Here is a 16,681-nt window from a genome sequence, read left to right as displayed (position 1 = left end):
GACATGGATACCGAACATCTTTCTCAACCTACCCTTCCGGATACCGGTGGGAATGAGGCCATACAAAGCCAAGGCAAAATGGGATTCCGGCCGAGGCGAGCCAAATGGGCTTGCTTTGCTTGCCACAAACGAAAAGTGCGTTGCGACGCCCTAAATCAAGGCACCTCGTGCACCAATTGCAAACTTGATATGAAGGAATGCGTTGCTCCACCGAGGAGGAAAAAGGCAGCCTCAAGCAAATATATGCCTAGTGCTAAAACGCCACTGTCACAACACTCCCCAGACCCTACGTGCAACGTCCAGTCAAATAGCACCGGTGTATCACAAAAAAGGAAAACCGAGCCTCGAAGTTTGGGTTCACGTACCAATCCAAAAAGACAACGTCCTGAGGAAGACTCACACAATGTGAACAATGAAGTCGGGCGTTGGATGGATATGTTACCGCCAAGCGTCTTAGAACAGCTCGAGCTTCGTTCTACCAAACACAGTTCGAGGCCTCATCGAGAAACCATTGAACTCAAGGAACAGTTCCACCACCAATGCTCTGAAAAGTTACTCCAGGCTGTTGACATCTTGACTGAAGTCATCATCATGCACAATGCGCTCTCAGCACACGGGCCATCCGTCCCCATCGCTTATCCGGCTGAGAGTTGCACGTCCGAAAAACAATCAGATACGAAAGAAAACATGGACTATTCTTCGCCCTGTCAGGTTGGGGAGAACATATGGGACGCCGAGAAGACTGTGGATGAAGGTTTGGCTTTGACTCCCGAGTCCCTCGAATATGTGGCTGGGTCGAACTTCAATATTTGGTTGGAATTGAACGACTTTGACCTTGAAGGTCCTTCATCGCTGGGTTTATACGATGCCGAAGAAGCTGGGTCCTGGAGGTCGTCTCAATAAATATTAGAGAGATTCTCTTACAAGCGACCAAGTGCAGCCTTTGCAAAAGTAACACGCGTTGGATACAACCTCTATACTTCATGGTATAGGTTGTAATCTGAACACCAAGCTGTTTTATGATACCACATAATTTATATCTCGTTTATGGCTTCTGTACAATGAAAGGGACTTGAAGTCTCGGATATTTCCTTATTCTATACCTTTTTTTTAATAGATATTTCTTCCCTTGCTTAGTGCTATAGTGTAAAGGATAAGAATAACGAGCGGTAAAATATAGAAATACAGAAAGCATTTAGGTCCGGGTATACGATTTTCTACCAGCTAACATACGTTGTCGTGATGGTCCCTGAAAACCCCGTACTCGATAATGCAAAGCGCTGGTAACGGCCATATTACCGCCAAGCCAGAGATTGTTGAAGATCCACCAGTTGGCAACACCAGTTGGCTAGACCTGGCCAGTTGGCCAGATGACCATGCAAGTAGTTCAAAGGCGCTTTTCATCCAGCGTTGCGACTATGAACAAGTCAATCTTCTAGAGCCTCTTTGCGGGCGAATATGTCCAGTTGCAACTTCCGAGTACAGTACCTTGGAAGGTAGGAGCATGGATTGGTTTGTATACTCTTATCTCTAAAGTCAACATCTATTATATCTAATCCACATTCGCTCTACTCAGAGCCCAGCAGATCAGAAAGCTTATCCAAGTACGCATGAGGCCTAACGTCACCAGAAACAAAGTCCTCCTTAGACGAGACACCGGTCAAAACAGCCAGCGTACCACCAAGCTTACCCTCAAGTCCAAAGCGAATATCCGTATTCGCACGATCACCAACCATGCAGGCCCGGCTACGATCAAATTTGAACTTGCCCTCGATGGAATCCATCATAGCCTGGCTGGGTTTACCGAGTGCGATGGGCTCCTGATTCAACATCATTATCAGCGGCGCGCTCATGGAGCCAGCGCCAGGGAACAGAGTCCCCGAGCTCGGCAGGGTGGAGTCGATGTTGGTGGCGAGGAAGACCGCTCCGCGCTTGATGTAGTGGTATGCCAACGCGATCTTGAGGTAGTTCATATGGAAGTCGAGACCGACAAGCACGACCCCAACTTCGGGGTCTATAATGGATTCATCGCCCGCTGCAATCTTCTTGTAATCCTCGGGTGTGACGTCGCGACGGTAGGCGGGGTCTGTGCCGCCAATGAATGGGACGTTCTCGGAGCGAAGCTCTTGCTCGATGCCTGTCTCGCCGATCACGTAGACTTTGCGCTTGTTTTCGGGAAGCTGGAGGATGCGAGAAATGTATATAGAGGAGCTGTAGGAGGAGGAGAAGATCTCTTCCTATTGGGGGGGGTGAGTCACTAGGCACTGGGGGACCGGACATGGTAATCGGTGGTATCACTGACCACTGTACTGGGAATGCCCAAGCCTTCGAGTTTCTTGCGGTAGTCTGCGCGCGACTTGGTGCTGTTATTCGTCACAAAGACCACTTGCTTTCCTGCAGGAATTATCAACCTCCGCTTTTTGTCGACTTGCTATTCAATGCGCACCATTGTTTCGGAGAAGCTCCAGTGTCTCCACTGTTCCGGGGAAAAGGTGATCACCGGACCATAATACACCTAAATTATCATTGTCTCAGTAGTTGTTGCGACGCAGGTCGCTGCGGGGGACCTTCTGCAGGGGGCAGTGGTAGAGCGAGAAGGGGGGACAGACCATCGCAGTCGAAAAGGAAGACCTGTACATGATTCAATCAGTAAATAGGACCTTTCGAGTACATCGATATCAAAAACGTGGGACTGACATCAAACTTATCCAGGAACTCCCGGAGGCCGGCCTTATCGCCAGTCAGGTAGCGGGGCGCGACTTGGGAGGATTCTGCCATTGTACAGAGAGGATGATGAACAGATATACAAAGATCAAACAGTTGTAAAGGTCAAGAATTGAAGTCGGAGCAGTCCGTACCACCCGAAGCGAATCTCCGGTGAATCGCGGGGGTTTATCTTTCTTGGCATTTCAGTTGATTTGACTGTTCTCCAACTTCCCCATTCTCGCCCTATTGAATTGATGCCAAATTTCCGCCAAAACTCATTGCTCAATCTGTCAAAATACAGAGTTGCCATGAACTGTGTTCAAATGGGCTCAGGCAACACCCGCTGATTGAATGGCCCAGGCGGAGTATCCAATATTTCCAAGCTGTAGGTCAGTCCACGAGGGAGCAGAGTGCAGTTGGGGAAAGCTTGAGATAATCTACCTGGTCCTGGAAGAAAGTCGGGTAAAGATCTTGCCATGTAGGTCATAGTGCCTGTTTTTTATGTCTACGGAAAGCAACATAGTGCAGATACCTAACAATGAGGTTTGGCTCTGATGGAAGTTAATAGTTGAGCCTCAAAGAGGCTATATATGACTAGCTTATTGACCCCAGTGCATGTACTAGGGGGAGTTACCTCGGGTATGCTGGGACTCGATGCGCATGTCGCCAAGTAGCCGAATATCTAGTTAGAAGGATATTTGAGTAAAGCCTACGCTACGGTAGTATATTACCGCCAGTGTGCCAGTTCAAATTTAGCCTGTAGTATAGTTATCGAAACAAAAACAGTCAAAAAGACACGGCAAGGCCGTGTAAGCTGCTGACTTTCTTGTTCGGTCTCTACACCGTGAAATCTTGTACGTGAATTGTGTATCTGTACATCAAATAATCTATGCTATAAATCTTTATTTGATCCGTACAAGTTATTTGTTTAGTTTGTAGCCCAATATATGGCAATAGAGCAATTATTTAGCAAAGGTAGTGCTAATTCAAAGGGTGGACAGAGTAAGTATACATAGACTGCCGTAGAAGCCGCACGCTAAAGTCCGGGGTAAAATACAGCGTTCGGCCAAGCATTTGGGAAAGCAACACATAGTACATATTATGAATGTCTAGAGGCCACTCATCAATTATAATCATTGGATAAATTATGTTAGTCCATAACCACTAGAAACTATTTATCGTGAAAGAAGTCCTCAACGAGGGTAGATAAACCGAAAGTCGACTGAATGGACGTTAAGCTGCATGATAAGTTCAGTGGATGGATATAGCTAAGAGCTTGTCTCCAGCAATGAGAAACAAGAAAGCATCACTAGATCACTCAAGTGAGCGGAATCTGAGTATAATGTGTGGTGATTCTGAATATATACTATCCTTCGAAAATCCTAACTTTAGTCTTTCCCTCTTTGACCGAAGTGACTCCTGAGATTTTTCTTTTATTTCCGTCCTCGGCACTTTCTGTTAATTCCTTTCTCAAACAGTCATCATGGCTACCCTAAACGAGGAAGCAGCTCACCTGCGTAAAGCAGAAGACTCTTGTGAACGCAATGGTGCAAAGGTAAGTCTGCATTGTATTCTGTATAGCTGGCTTAGCCTCCTATGTCTTTTGTTTGACTTCTGTAGTCAGACATAGCTAGAGCTGTTTATGCCATGGCATGCAGAATGATATAGTTAGTTAACTAACAACTGACGAGTTACTGATATGCAATATATCTGCGAAATTCGACCGGTGACTAACATAATATGTGGATCTCATTAGGAAGCGCTAAAGGATTGCCACATCTGCCGAAGTTGCAACCATGCTGGTCTTGAATACCCATTGAACACCCTTTATGGGGTTAGGGATGGCCCGATGACTTTCCAGGTAAGAGGCACATCATGCTCATAGACTACCTATCCTTCCTATGAGCAGATAAAGGTTATCCAGAATGCTAAAGACCGAGCAGCGCCGGGCTACTGGAGTCGAAGGTCAGTCACATTTTAGTTCCTATCTACAAGAGACTCTCCGGTTTGTCATCCACCGGTGCCATTTACGCCTCGCGCATTGCGATGCGTGGACTCCACACTCCCATTGCTTGTTCCACCACGCACGGCGTCACAACACATTGGTCCCTCGTAGGCGATAAAGCCTGGTAATCATGTTGATGGCACAGGAGCCCACTCTACCGCTATTGGGACTGAAAGCCCGAAGTTTAAGAATTCGCAAACTAGTCTCCTATCTGCTCTGAGGCTAATCTCCCATAGTGGAATTGAAATATCGAAGGGTGATAATGAGCATGAAAAACGTGCTGAACTTTCACATTTAATGCTAGCCCTGGTGGGCTATGTAATTCTGAAAAAGACACTAAATAGCCATTGAAGATGCACCTTACCGCATCTTGGGGCTTGCATGCCTGTTGCTATGAGCAGAAAACTGTTGTCTAGGCTAAAGATTCAATAGCGCCGGATAACCGCAGTCGAAGACCAGCCACCGATGCATTTCCACGACCCAGGGACTCTCCCGTTCATCGTCCACTGGTGCCTCCTGCACCCCCGCGCGTTGAGATTTGTAAACTCCGCGCTTCCGTTGCTCATTCCTCCCCGTGCAGCATCTCCATCGATTGTTCAACCGCGGAAATCGAAGCCCAAAAGTCATTTGACTGGTGATACATTGATAACTCGGTCCATTACTCCTGATAATATGAGCATTGGAAGTATTCGGTAAGTTTGAGTACTCGTGATCTAGTATAGCAAGACTCTAATGGTGTAAGGGTCATCAGATCATGGATAAGCCAGACACGATCCCCGAAGACGTGTGGGATACGAAGAAAACCGCACTGTACACCAACGTGGATAAGATCAAGGTACTCGACACTTCCGCTACCCACTACACCCCCGTCACACTGATCAACATACCAGCGGACGATGGCGACGACGGCAACTCTGCGACAGAACAGGATGGCACAGGCAAAAGTCCCAATAAACGCATCGCTGGATCAGCAGACGGCACAGACCATCACCCAGAACTCCACAGCGCTGAAAACCTGGATATCGCCCACCTGTTCAAGGACTTCGATCCCGCGCTTATGGCAGCCTGCGACAGTATTGACAATGCTTCCCCCAGAGCATGGCCGCTGAGCAAATACACAAAGAAGCTCGACACACCGGAGGCCCGCGAGACCCTACACACCTACAGCGACGGCCTAGAGGCACGCAGCGAGTACGAGGAACACATAAGGTCAAGCGAGAGCAAAATCGCGGCCCTAGACAACGTACTCACCAGACATATACTCACAGGCTTGCTCGAAGGCACCCACGTACATGAACCGCAGGATGAGGGCGTCAATGTAGACCGGCAGGACACCGATAAGGGGAAGCAACCGGTGACGAACTAGGCGACAGGAGGACACCCGGAGAGACGGAGGAACAACAGCCGTTCATTGCGTTACGGAGAATAGCTTTTATGCTTCATGTATCTGCTGTAAAGGTCTGAAAGCAGAAGGGAAGGAAAGAGGACTTCATTCTATGTCTCTCTACGGATCTTATGAGGTCAGGAGGGGGTGACAAATGGGGCCAATTTTCATAGTGGGAAGAACGAGGGCTTTGAGAAAGTGAATGATATTCCCCCGATCACCACCTCCACTAATGGCACTGGGGGAACCACGTCATTTTAAGTCATTCCAAATACAACTGAAGGTTGACCTAACGCATATTCATGCCGTCATGAGATTGCGAGGATAGGAGGATCTTATCGTAGGTCTTGACTTCACAGTTTTGAACAGAACACGACGCTGAAAATTACTGGCAGTGGACCGTAGACACTTTATATCAAATGTAGACACGCACTCATTGTCGCGGTCCTCATCACCATGCAGCTCCTCTCATTGTCATATAGCTGCCTCTAGCGTACTTGCTAAGCTGCATTTTTCATATCCCCATGTTCGTGTCTAGATCCATGGATATGACTATGAATCACATCGATTTGGGCTCCACCCCGACATGACTCCGTAGGCGTGGCCTGACAGATCGATATACTTCCCAGTACACCAGGATCGAACAAATGAGCGCGTGGGTCGGTTTATTATCCGATTATGCGGAGCCTTCAGCGCTCTGTCAGATCAACATTATCAAGGAGGCGTTTGATTTTCCAGAGGGATATCATCGCATCAACACCAAGCTGATCCTTTGGTCTGAAGAAAAGTGCAGTGTGTTGGAACTGACCGTGGGATCCACGGAGATTGTTGATATCAGACTCAGAAAGAAGCACTGTCAGATCAAACACAGGAACCTTCGACCCATTTTGTATGAGGGCCACCGAGCCCAAAGAGCCACTCGATTGAGACGTCTTTGGGTCAAGAAGCAGGACTCCTCCACATTGCATATGATCAAATCGCTCCAAACCTCCCAGGGCCGCCTTCAGCGCAGCATCCGAATACTCGGTTAGATCCAGAGCCCTCCAGACCCCATTGGGGGTGCCGACGCGCTTGTATTTCTCGAGCACTGCACTCAGCTTCTTGACAACGACAGCCCTCATGCTCCGTAACATGATTTCTGGCGTGTTCTCTGACCATATGATTTTTTCTCTTCGTGCGCTGTCACAGGGCCCTGTGGGTGCTTCCATCGGAACGGCAACAGCCGCATAATCGCTGGTCTTTTCCCGCCCCTCTTGGAGAGTGGCACTGAGATAGATCGAATAAGTGGAAGAAGCTCAGTAATGCGAAGCACGAGCTGGCGTCCAGTTTGCTTAGCTGGGGGAGTTGGAATTGGTAATGCGTCCAAGGAATCCTCTTCCCCGTCTTGTATCCCCATAGCTGGGCTTTGGGCTTGGCCTGGAATAATTGGCTCTCGCGATGAGCTGAGGTCCTGGGCCGTATTGCTTTGCAGCGAGTCCTGCAGCAGGCCCACAGGCATCATGTAAAGCTCGTCTGTATTTGGTTGTCTAACAAGCCCCCAAGTCCCCAGCAGGGCAGATGGAAGCCGCGCACCAGTTACAGAGCACATACGTGCCGGCGAAGCCAGCATTACGGCCCACGGGTTGTTGAGTAGATCGGCTTCCTCCTGTGTCGTGGGGCGCCTCTTGCGAATCTTTTCCGTCCCGGAGCGAGGACGGGTGAGAAGAGGAGACTGCGGGAGTCGCTGTGAAGGAAGTACAGAGTTCGGATTCGAATTGACTGTCTTTGTTTCCAACGTACTTTTATTAAGTTGGGCGGATTGTCGCGAGGTCGAGATGCCCCGATTGACTGCCTGATGTGAAGTTGCTAGCAATTGTTGGAACGCACTCAGGCGCCATTTTGCGTACGGGATGCGCGTGCCCACACACTCCATTCTTTGGACAGTTGGGGGAATAGAGCTGATGGTAAGTCGAGTTCAGTTCAGGGCGGAAAAGATGATCTCGGAGCTGTTGCAAGAGCCAATCGGAGCCCCTTATTTGCGGAGATGTTGTTGTTCGAACAGTGGTTGTCGAATGGCGTTACAGACTGTGCAAAGACCTAGTTGGGTTCCCATATACTAAATCAACCTTTTCTCCCAGAAGCGTCCTCTTCCCCAGAGAAGTTGCTACTAGGAGAAGACCGTGCCTGGCAACATTGCTTGCTGCCTTTGTTCATTGAGCTCCTTATCTTAGCGCCGCTCTTATCGTATCAGACGGGTCACCGTCCCAGGGTCTCCCGACTCTGCATTTCCAACTTCATACAACTACAAATCGCTTTTGCATATTTTTGAAGATGCCTCCAAGGGTACCTCTACGCCAGCTAGGGCGGTCTATCCAAAATCCCCCCGTTGCTATCGCCCGGCCCGCTGCCAGATTCGCACGATGCTTCTCGAACCAAAGGCCATCGTCTGCGCAGCCCCCGCGGAGTTGGACACCGACGCCATTCGTGACAGAGACAGTGGTATGTTTGATACACTCTATGGGCAACAAGGTACTTAATGTGCATATACTAATCATATTGAACAGGGAGGCGGCTGGCACACTTGTATGTTGCGCAATTGAATCCGTCGACGAAGCTTGCATATGACCCGAAACACGATCAACCTACTAACATGTATCGCGCACTACAGATGATATCTTTTCTCGATTAATGAAGGTAAATTAAATCTAGGTGCATAACCCCTCCGCAACCCTACCCCCACTAAACCAAACCTCCAGGAACGCATCATCTGTCTTAACGGCGAAGTCGACGACACCCTCTCCGCATCGATAGTCGCGCAACTACTTTTCCTCGAAGCCGATAACCCTACCAAACCAATCCACCTTTACATCAACTCGCCTGGGGGCTCAGTAACAGCTGGTACGCAGATCTGCTCCAATGGTTATCCCCAACTTATACTGACTAACAATCCCACAGGCCTCGCGATCTACGATACAATGACATACATTGCCTCCCCCGTGAGCACAATCTGCGTTGGCCAAGCCGCCTCAATGGGCTCTCTCCTTCTTGCCGGCGGCGAAGCAGGCAAGCGATACTGTCTCCCCCACTCCTCCATCATGATACACCAGCCCTCAGGCGGCTACTTCGGACAGGCGTCCGACATCGCTATCCATGCAAAAGAGATCCTGCGTGTGCGCACTCAGCTCAATGAGATCTACCAACGTCACCTCACTGGCAAGAAGCAGCTGTCCCTCGATGAGATTGAAAAGCTTATGGAGCGCGATTACTTTATGGGTGCGAAGGAGGCACTCGAGCTAGGTGTTATTGATGAGATTCTGGACCGTAGAGTCCAGGGGAAGGATGATGCCGGGGAGGAGTCTAAGCCTCCTACTGCGTAAATTGTATCATGTGTCTATGGGGCTTCGATGTATATTAGGGATTCTCATGTCTCCTGTCTAGCCCATAGGACTTTACCAGCTGTGTAGGATCATGTGTCAATCAAATCGGTCATAGTCATCTTCTCTCGCCTACCTCGGGGATTACTTTCCGAGTAGTTTTTGTTCAGGATACTGCTGGGATATATCCAAATCCAAGGAAACAACCTGTAAGCATAGCAGTAAACCTTTTGTTCATGAGAATTTACGAGTACATATATATACATAGTTTACTACCGGAGCGGAAATACGGATTTGCATCATGTTGCATTTGCGCGCTCAATGCGACCATTAGTCCCAACCTGGAGACCGAAGCGCTGCCGAAGGAACGTTGCCGTTTCAGGAGACGGTACAAAGCCCGACCTCGGCCGTGCCTGCGCATTCGAATGGCGCCACTGATCACGAATGGTACCTAGGAAGCTCACATTGACAATGACAGCCACGCCAGCCGCGAATGTATCCATCGGGTGCTCGCCCCGAGCACCACTGCCAGATTCTGCGTCGGCCGGGTCGGCCAGGAGTGTTGTGCGCTCTTCTTCAACCTCTTCGTCGATCCCGCTACTGTGTGGTGAATCGGAACCATAATGAGCGGGGGACACCGTTTCAACCCCATCCTCTTCTCGTAGAATGCCACGCTCTTCGGCGTCATGGTCATGTGGCTGGGACTCCTCCACGTCTGGGTTTGTATCTGTGGTTGTATTTGCGGCTGTATCTGTATTCGGTGTTGTAGGCGCTAAGGAAGGGGTTCCGTTGGTCTTCACCCGCTCGATAATCAAGCCCAGCATGATAAGATCGATTAGAAGGATTAAAACGTCGAACGATAGAAGCTGGTAAACAGAGACGGGGGCCTGCCCTATGAAATCGATGAACAGCCCCCCATGTAGGTAGCCGCGTGTTTCCTCGCCGGCTTCGGGGCGAATCAGGAAGGCATGGAAGAGCATGCAGATGAGGTTGCTGCCGATGATGGCCCCGACAAACGGCTGATTGCGTGTGGGCTCGAAGGGGGGTGCTTTTGGCGTGAAGAAGATTAATTCGACAATAGCACGCAAGGCAAATAGGACAATCGAGCAACTATACCGAAAGAGACAGATGTCAGGAGTTTGTCGTGGTGGAAAGAGGGGTGGGGATCAGTGCTGGGGGTGCTGGACTTACTCCATGTAATACAGTGCGGATAATTGACAATAAACTAATATGTCGAGATCGCGCAGCAATCGATCAATGAAGGCGACTTTGGCGGTCGACTTGACTTTCTTCACACGCGCGTTTTGGCTGCTGAGCGTGCCTCTTGGCCTTGGGGGCTCCGCATCGTCATAGGATATGCCGGACACGTCAGCGATGTATTCCGCATCCCGATAGGCATCAACGTCTGTCATAGAGGGTCATGAGGGCTTAGACGGTATCCAACAAGCTAGGTATAAGGAGTCGAGGTGGAGACTCCCCGTTGGTTTGGTGAGCTGGGGTAACTATGGGTGGGTTGGAGACGGCCCCGGGATATATGTCGATGCGGACTTTCCTCGGTCCGAACCACGTGCTTCTCCCAAATTACATACATAGTAGCATTGTGTTTTATTTTTAAGATGTGCTGATGGTACGTACAATCACTCCAACACCCCAGCGCTTTAAATTAGAGTAATACTATGTTTGAATGTAGTTTATTGTTTGTGCTACTTCATATACTATTCACGGCAAGCTCAATCCACAAGAATCGTCTTCGACAGCTCCGAGTAATGCTTGAAGAAGCCAGTGAACAGGCGAATGGAATGGGCAACATCATAGGTGCCACCTGTTTCACGGATACTGTGCATGCTGAGCTGGGGATTTCCCAGATCCAGTGTGCGCGCGCCCAGCGCAGCAGACAGCATAGGGCCAATGGTGCTGCCGCAGCTGGAGTCATTGCGAACCACAAACAACTGGAGAGGAACGTGCACTCCAGTCTCTTTGGTGGTCTTGCGGGCAATCTCCTCCAGAAGAACAATTCCAGGAGAGTTCGTCGCGTAGCGAGCGTTGGCGTTAATCTTAATCACCGGGCCCTTGTTCATCTCCGGTTTGTGGTCCGACTCGTATTTCCCCGCATAGTTGGGGTTGACCGAGTGGGCCATGTCAGCAGAGACAAGGAAGGAGGTGGACAGGGTCTGCTCATAGGCAGTCGACAGGTCGGTGCTCTTGGAGGAGGAGGACGGGAGGACGGACAGACGGCGAATGATCGACGGAAGAATGTTCGAGTCCGCACCCTGTGCTGTGCGGCTTCCGATTTCCTCGTGGTCAAACAAGGCAATCAGGCGGATCGAATCTTCATCATCGAGGGCTGACTCGTCGGCCACAGAGTCAATCAGACCAACTGTAGCACAGAAAGTGCTGTTCAAGTTGTCTAGGCGAGGGGAAAAGATGAATTCCTCCATCATACCGCCGAGGCAGGACTTGTGAGTGTCGAACAGGATCAGTTCGAAGTCCAGAATGTCACTAGGGCTGACGCCAGCCTCAGCAGCAATAAGCTCAACAAAGTGAGAGTGGTGACGTTCTGTGACAGACTTCAACGGCGAGAATAATTCAGCACCCTTGTCTGTCTCAGGGGTGTCAGTTCCTCCATTGCGGTTGAGCTCTGCAGCAATAAGGCCAGCAATGGGGAACAGCTGTGTTTCCTTGTTAAATGCAAAGGTTTCCTGGCGATCTAGATGGATGGCCAGTGTTGGAACACGGAGGACTACTATGTTAGTAAGGCACATTTATCGGCTTAACATTAAACATACTGGGACGGTCAATCTTGACCAGTTTCTGCACGATGGATCCGTCGCTATCCCGAGTCATAACCCGGCCAGCGACACCCAGATCGCGATCAAACCCTTCATGGAATTAGCGACAGTAATAGTTTGAGGGTAATCAATGACACGTACAAGTGTGCCAGAGGCCACCACCGTAGGTCTCAACACCGACCTGGATGAAACCTTCCCCGCTCTTCTTGCTAACGGGCTTGACCCTCAACACCGGAGAGTCGGTGTGGGCACCGATCATAGAGATGGAATTGCCCGGCTATATTCATGATCAATATCCATGGTTAGGAAGGTTATTTATCCAATTCCGTAATTGATACTTACCTGCCATTTCTTGCCGATCGCAAAAGCCACAAGGGTAGTAGTGTTGCGAGTCAAGTAATACTTGCCTCCCGGTTGGCAGGTCGATGCCCAAGAGTCCCTCTCCTATTGAACAATGAGCCACCGTTTTACTATTCCGGTATTGAGTTTGAACAGACCTTGATTTCTTGGAATCCAGCCTTACCCAGGAGCTCCTTGGCTTCGTGGACGGCATGGAAAGCTGGAGATAAGACAGATCAGCGACATTCCGCCTCGTCAGATAGGGACTACATACGGGTAGGAGCAGAATTCACAAAGGACAAGAAGTCCAGAGCAGATTGCTTGGCAGCCATTGTAGAATAACGTTGAGAACAACCAATGATGTCAGGATAAAGACGCCTAAGGACCATTGCAGAGTGCACAAAGAGAGAAAGGTTGGCCTTTACCGCCGGAGAATTGATTGGTTTGGCGGTGACTGCGGATGGCAATGTCACGTAACAAAGCCACCAGTGAAACTAGTGGAATCGATATTCAGGTACGGGGGAGTATTTAGATAGACATTGTTTAAGTATTAGTATTACACGTATATGGATTGTTGGTTCTATACGGAGTGAACCCCACTATGGAAGTTGGAAGCTAGGAACAATTTCTTGGTATTGTCGTTGCCATGGCCCAAGCTTCGTCGCGTCGCGTCGAAGCGCGCATACCAAATCAATCTGCGGATTTCGCGTTAGTAAAACGGCCCATACAGATCCCTCACGTCCGCCCCCCACTTTCAGTGGTCCAGTTAGACCTGTCTGGGCGCGTCCCTTCCAGTAAACAACAGGACTGAGAGTGTGGCATTCAGTCTCAATTGTAACAAAGCCATGCTGACACACAACGTTTCTAAGATCATCGGCAACCAGCATAAGACTTTGTGAAAGTAAACCAAGGAGCTAGATTCCACTCTTGAAACAGTGAATGAAACATCAAGTGAGGTTAAAGGCCAAGGATTAACTGGTTTGACCTGGTTGATGGGGCCCGATTGCCTTCGCTAAATCGGGTTAGCGCACCCGACGCGTGACCCAGAGAGTCGCCCTGCGCAACTCCGTCACTCCCTTGAAGACATTCATTCATTCACATGCCTGTAGCTCAGACACTTCTTTGTTGATCTGCCTGGTGAAACAGGGTCTGCTCGTGCTTTATCCTGGAACATCTTTCATATTCAGGTGTCAACGGCTAGAGCCACCATTCCACCTCTCGATCAACAACAACGGACCCTCTGCGAATCGCCCTTCAAATGCCCTTGGCCCTACATCCGAATATCTGAACGTTTGACATCCCCGACTGGCAGACACTTCACTTCCATCTTATGCAACTCTCGGCTCTGTCTTGATCGGTTGCACATTGTCTCTGGGGCTCGGACGGACAACCAGGCATTGCCATGGCGGACAGACCTCAGAATTCGGAGAAGGGTGGGAATAGGCCGGCAACAAGAGCTCAAATTTCACAGATCTCAAACATTGCATCACCACCTGGATCAAAGACGCCCCCAAGCATGCCGCCAAAGCGCACGATGTATTTCCCAGACAATTCAAATTCGAGCAGCCGCCAACCGCAAGATACAGCAGAGCCCGTCGACCCTAATGCGCTTGCAAAAGCATTGAAGGATTATGAGGCAGCTGGGAGTCGGCGGGACAGGACCCCAGCCTCTAGTCCATGTCGCAAAAGACAGCGGGTATATGGAGATCGGTAAGCCACACTTTTGATCGTCTTGGATCAGAAAGCCTGCGACAAACAATGGCAGCCATATGTGACACAGCTACTGACCATAATCCAGATTCATTCCCAATCGTGACGGGCAAGATCTACAAGCGACTTATAGCCTGTTACATGAAGATGGTTGCCCGTCTACCCCTTCCAAGGCCAAGAAACGACCCCCACATTCTGAGCTCCATTTCCAAAAGAGTGTGTTATATATCAGAACTCAATTTACTGTACATTTGAACTGACTTTTAATCGCAGCCGAGGAAGCCAACCGTACATTTTCCAGAGTCTTGCGCAGCGAGCTGTTTGGAAACACGGTCCCACAGCCCGACTTGAACTCTGCGCCGCCCGACCCATTGCTTGGCTTCAGCAATGGAATCAATGACAAGACTCGATCCCACACACCTCCCGCTCATATCGCTGCCAATCTCCCTCCCGCTAGCATCACCCCCACCACCCCACACAAGAACCTCTTCAACTATGGACCTTCACGGCCCGGATCGGGACATCCGACCCCCTCCAAAACCCCTCGAAGTGTGCATGGCCCCAATTTGGACGTGCGCTCTGAGCTCTACAGCCTTTCTCCTATCCGATATGACAGCCAGCGTATTCTTGAAACACCTCGAAAACAGCCCCGGTATGTAAATAAGGTGCCTTACAAGGTCTTGGACGCGCCGGATCTTCAGGATGATTTCTATTTGAACCTGGTGGACTGGGGCAGTAGTAATGTTCTTGGCGTTGGATTGGCGAACTCTGTCTACATGTGGAACTCCCACACGGGTGGAGTTACAAGGTTGTGTGAGCTGAAAGATGATACCGTGACCAGCGTGAGCTGGATTCAAAGGGTAAGCAAGGAATTTGCGTGTCACCTCCCCATACATGATACTTACATTAGGCACTACAGGGTACACATCTTGCAATTGGCACAGGTAAAGGTCTGGTCCAAATATGGGATGCTGAGCACTGCCGGCGCCTACGAACCATGATTGGACATACCAACCGAGTTGGTGCTTTGGCATGGAACGACCACATTCTCACCTCGGGATCTCGAGACCGTCTCATTTATCACCGTGATGTTCGGTCTCCAGACCAATACGTTCGAAAGCTTTCTGGCCACAAACAAGAAGTCTGCGGTTTGAAGTGGAACACTGAAGACGGCCAATTAGCATCTGGTGGAAATGACAACAAATTGATGGTTTGGGATAAACTGAGCGAGACACCGCTCTACCGTTTCTCCGACCATAATGCCGCAGTCAAGGCCATTGCATGGTCTCCTCATCAACATCATCTTCTTGCATCTGGCGGTGGTACTGCTGACCGCACGATCAAGTTCTGGAACACACAAACCGGCTCAATGATCAAAGAGGTCGACACTGGTAGCCAGGTCTGCAACCTCTCTTGGTCCAAAAACTCAGACGAGATCATCAGCACACACGGTTACAGCCAGAACCAAATCGTCATTTGGAAATACCCGCGTATGGAACAAATCGTCTCTTTGACCGGCCACACCTTCCGCGTTCTTTACCTCGCCATGAGCCCTGATGGCCAGACTGTGGTAACAGGAGCCGGCGACGAGACACTGCGGTTCTGGAAAATATTTGATAGACGAGCTACAAGAGACACTCGTCGGGAAGGCAGCAAACTGGCCGAATGGGGCACCATCCGGTAGTTTGGCCAATCCTTTATTCTTTCTAATTTGTCTCTTCATCTGCATTCGACATGGCGTTTTTCGGTTCACTATTTCGATTTGGTCATTGGGGGGAAATCATTGCATGGTCTGAGGGGGATTCACTCTGCGTGTTTTTATGCGTCGACATCTATTGCATCTTTCTTTCTATTGGTGGTTCACAGCATTTCGCGGGTGGACGTCCGGCGCTCGGTCATTCAGAATTGGTATTTTGCTTTTTTGAGTTTCTTTTTTTTCTTTTTTTCTTTCCTTGCTTCTTCTTGCTTTCTTTGATCTCTTCCTTTGTTTCGTCCCTCTCTCGCTATGCTTCAGGCTGGCCATACTGGCCGAATGCCTTTGAGTGGAGCGAACATATCTACATCCACGTTTCTTCAAGGCTTTGAGCGGCGGCGCTGGTGGTGTTTCCTAGTCGCCGGTATGCAGCGTTGCGCGGGGATCCTCATTGCAATTTGTCTTTTGCAAGGTTTCAAGGTTGCTTTTCATGACGACATGACCCGTTCTTCTTTTCCGGCACGAATATGTGCCTGTGTTCCTATTTCAGGGGATTTAGCGATGCCGACCTTCATGGGATTTAAACCATTCCGGAAACGAAATGAGAATTGAAATTGATAAAACACCTCCCTGTCTCTTGAACGGCCAAGTGGTTAAGTAACTTGGCTAAGAATATTTTCTTCTAGCATTGTGATCTAATTT

General features: G+C 49.5%; 9 protein-coding genes across 9 annotated transcripts; 5 read left to right on the top strand and 4 right to left on the bottom strand.

The window, feature by feature from the left end:
- Nucleotides 1–3: 3 nt before the first annotated feature.
- N7447_008993 (Zn(II)2Cys6 transcription factor domain-containing protein) lies at nucleotides 4–903 on the top strand (the record flags this gene model as incomplete). Its single annotated transcript, XM_057233255.1, has 1 exon — nucleotides 4–903. One exon carries the CDS (start codon nucleotides 4–6, stop codon nucleotides 901–903), a length of 900 nt encoding a protein of 299 aa, XP_057082797.1.
- A 665-nt stretch (nucleotides 904–1,568) lies between these two features.
- Nucleotides 1,569–2,778, bottom strand: N7447_008992 (uncharacterized protein; the record flags this gene model as incomplete). Its single annotated transcript, XM_057233254.1, has 5 exons — nucleotides 1,569–2,237; nucleotides 2,303–2,394; nucleotides 2,447–2,515; nucleotides 2,610–2,631; nucleotides 2,698–2,778. The coding sequence occupies 5 exons, from the start codon at nucleotides 2,776–2,778 to the stop codon at nucleotides 1,569–1,571; spliced, it is 933 nt and encodes a 310-aa protein (XP_057082796.1).
- Nucleotides 2,779–4,189: 1,411 nt separating this feature from the next.
- On the top strand, nucleotides 4,190–4,839 carry N7447_008991 (uncharacterized protein; the record flags this gene model as incomplete). Its single annotated transcript, XM_057233253.1, is given in 4 exon segments — nucleotides 4,190–4,261; nucleotides 4,463–4,567; nucleotides 4,641–4,671; nucleotides 4,688–4,839. The coding sequence occupies 4 exon segments, from the start codon at nucleotides 4,190–4,192 to the stop codon at nucleotides 4,837–4,839; spliced, it is 360 nt and encodes a 119-aa protein (XP_057082795.1).
- A 626-nt stretch (nucleotides 4,840–5,465) lies between these two features.
- N7447_008990 (uncharacterized protein) lies at nucleotides 5,466–6,077 on the top strand (the record flags this gene model as incomplete). The annotated part of the gene is made up of 1 exon (XM_057233252.1): nucleotides 5,466–6,077. One exon carries the CDS (start codon nucleotides 5,466–5,468, stop codon nucleotides 6,075–6,077), a length of 612 nt encoding a protein of 203 aa, XP_057082794.1.
- Nucleotides 6,078–6,784: 707 nt separating this feature from the next.
- Nucleotides 6,785–8,007, bottom strand: N7447_008989 (uncharacterized protein; the record flags this gene model as incomplete). The annotated part of the gene is made up of 3 exons (XM_057233251.1): nucleotides 6,785–7,361; nucleotides 7,686–7,818; nucleotides 7,875–8,007. The coding sequence occupies 3 exons, from the start codon at nucleotides 8,005–8,007 to the stop codon at nucleotides 6,785–6,787; spliced, it is 843 nt and encodes a 280-aa protein (XP_057082793.1).
- A 398-nt stretch (nucleotides 8,008–8,405) lies between these two features.
- Nucleotides 8,406–9,451, top strand: N7447_008988 (ATP-dependent Clp protease proteolytic subunit; the record flags this gene model as incomplete). The annotated part of the gene is made up of 5 exons (XM_057233250.1): nucleotides 8,406–8,573; nucleotides 8,639–8,657; nucleotides 8,743–8,768; nucleotides 8,831–8,972; nucleotides 9,030–9,451. 5 exons carry the CDS (start codon nucleotides 8,406–8,408, stop codon nucleotides 9,449–9,451), a joined length of 777 nt encoding a protein of 258 aa, XP_057082792.1.
- A 296-nt stretch (nucleotides 9,452–9,747) lies between these two features.
- On the bottom strand, nucleotides 9,748–10,860 carry N7447_008987 (DSC4 family protein; the record flags this gene model as incomplete). The annotated part of the gene is made up of 2 exons (XM_057233249.1): nucleotides 9,748–10,558; nucleotides 10,640–10,860. 2 exons carry the CDS (start codon nucleotides 10,858–10,860, stop codon nucleotides 9,748–9,750), a joined length of 1,032 nt encoding a protein of 343 aa, XP_057082791.1.
- Nucleotides 10,861–11,178: 318 nt separating this feature from the next.
- On the bottom strand, nucleotides 11,179–12,908 carry N7447_008986 (M18 family aminopeptidase; the record flags this gene model as incomplete). Its single annotated transcript, XM_057233248.1, has 6 exons — nucleotides 11,179–12,188; nucleotides 12,235–12,327; nucleotides 12,379–12,514; nucleotides 12,580–12,681; nucleotides 12,735–12,796; nucleotides 12,851–12,908. 6 exons carry the CDS (start codon nucleotides 12,906–12,908, stop codon nucleotides 11,179–11,181), a joined length of 1,461 nt encoding a protein of 486 aa, XP_057082790.1.
- A 1,070-nt stretch (nucleotides 12,909–13,978) lies between these two features.
- Nucleotides 13,979–15,970, top strand: N7447_008985 (WD40 repeat domain-containing protein; the record flags this gene model as incomplete). Its single annotated transcript, XM_057233247.1, has 4 exons — nucleotides 13,979–14,286; nucleotides 14,375–14,502; nucleotides 14,560–15,146; nucleotides 15,206–15,970. The coding sequence occupies 4 exons, from the start codon at nucleotides 13,979–13,981 to the stop codon at nucleotides 15,968–15,970; spliced, it is 1,788 nt and encodes a 595-aa protein (XP_057082789.1).
- Between the last annotated feature and the right edge of the window lie 711 nt (nucleotides 15,971–16,681).

The sequence above is a fragment of the Penicillium robsamsonii genome, assembly GCF_028829455.1.
Source record: "Penicillium robsamsonii strain IBT 29466 chromosome Unknown utg000005l_segment0_segment0, whole genome shotgun sequence".
NCBI lineage: Eukaryota > Fungi > Ascomycota > Eurotiomycetes > Eurotiales > Aspergillaceae > Penicillium > Penicillium robsamsonii.
This window is presented reverse-complemented; position numbering and strand designations above follow the sequence as displayed.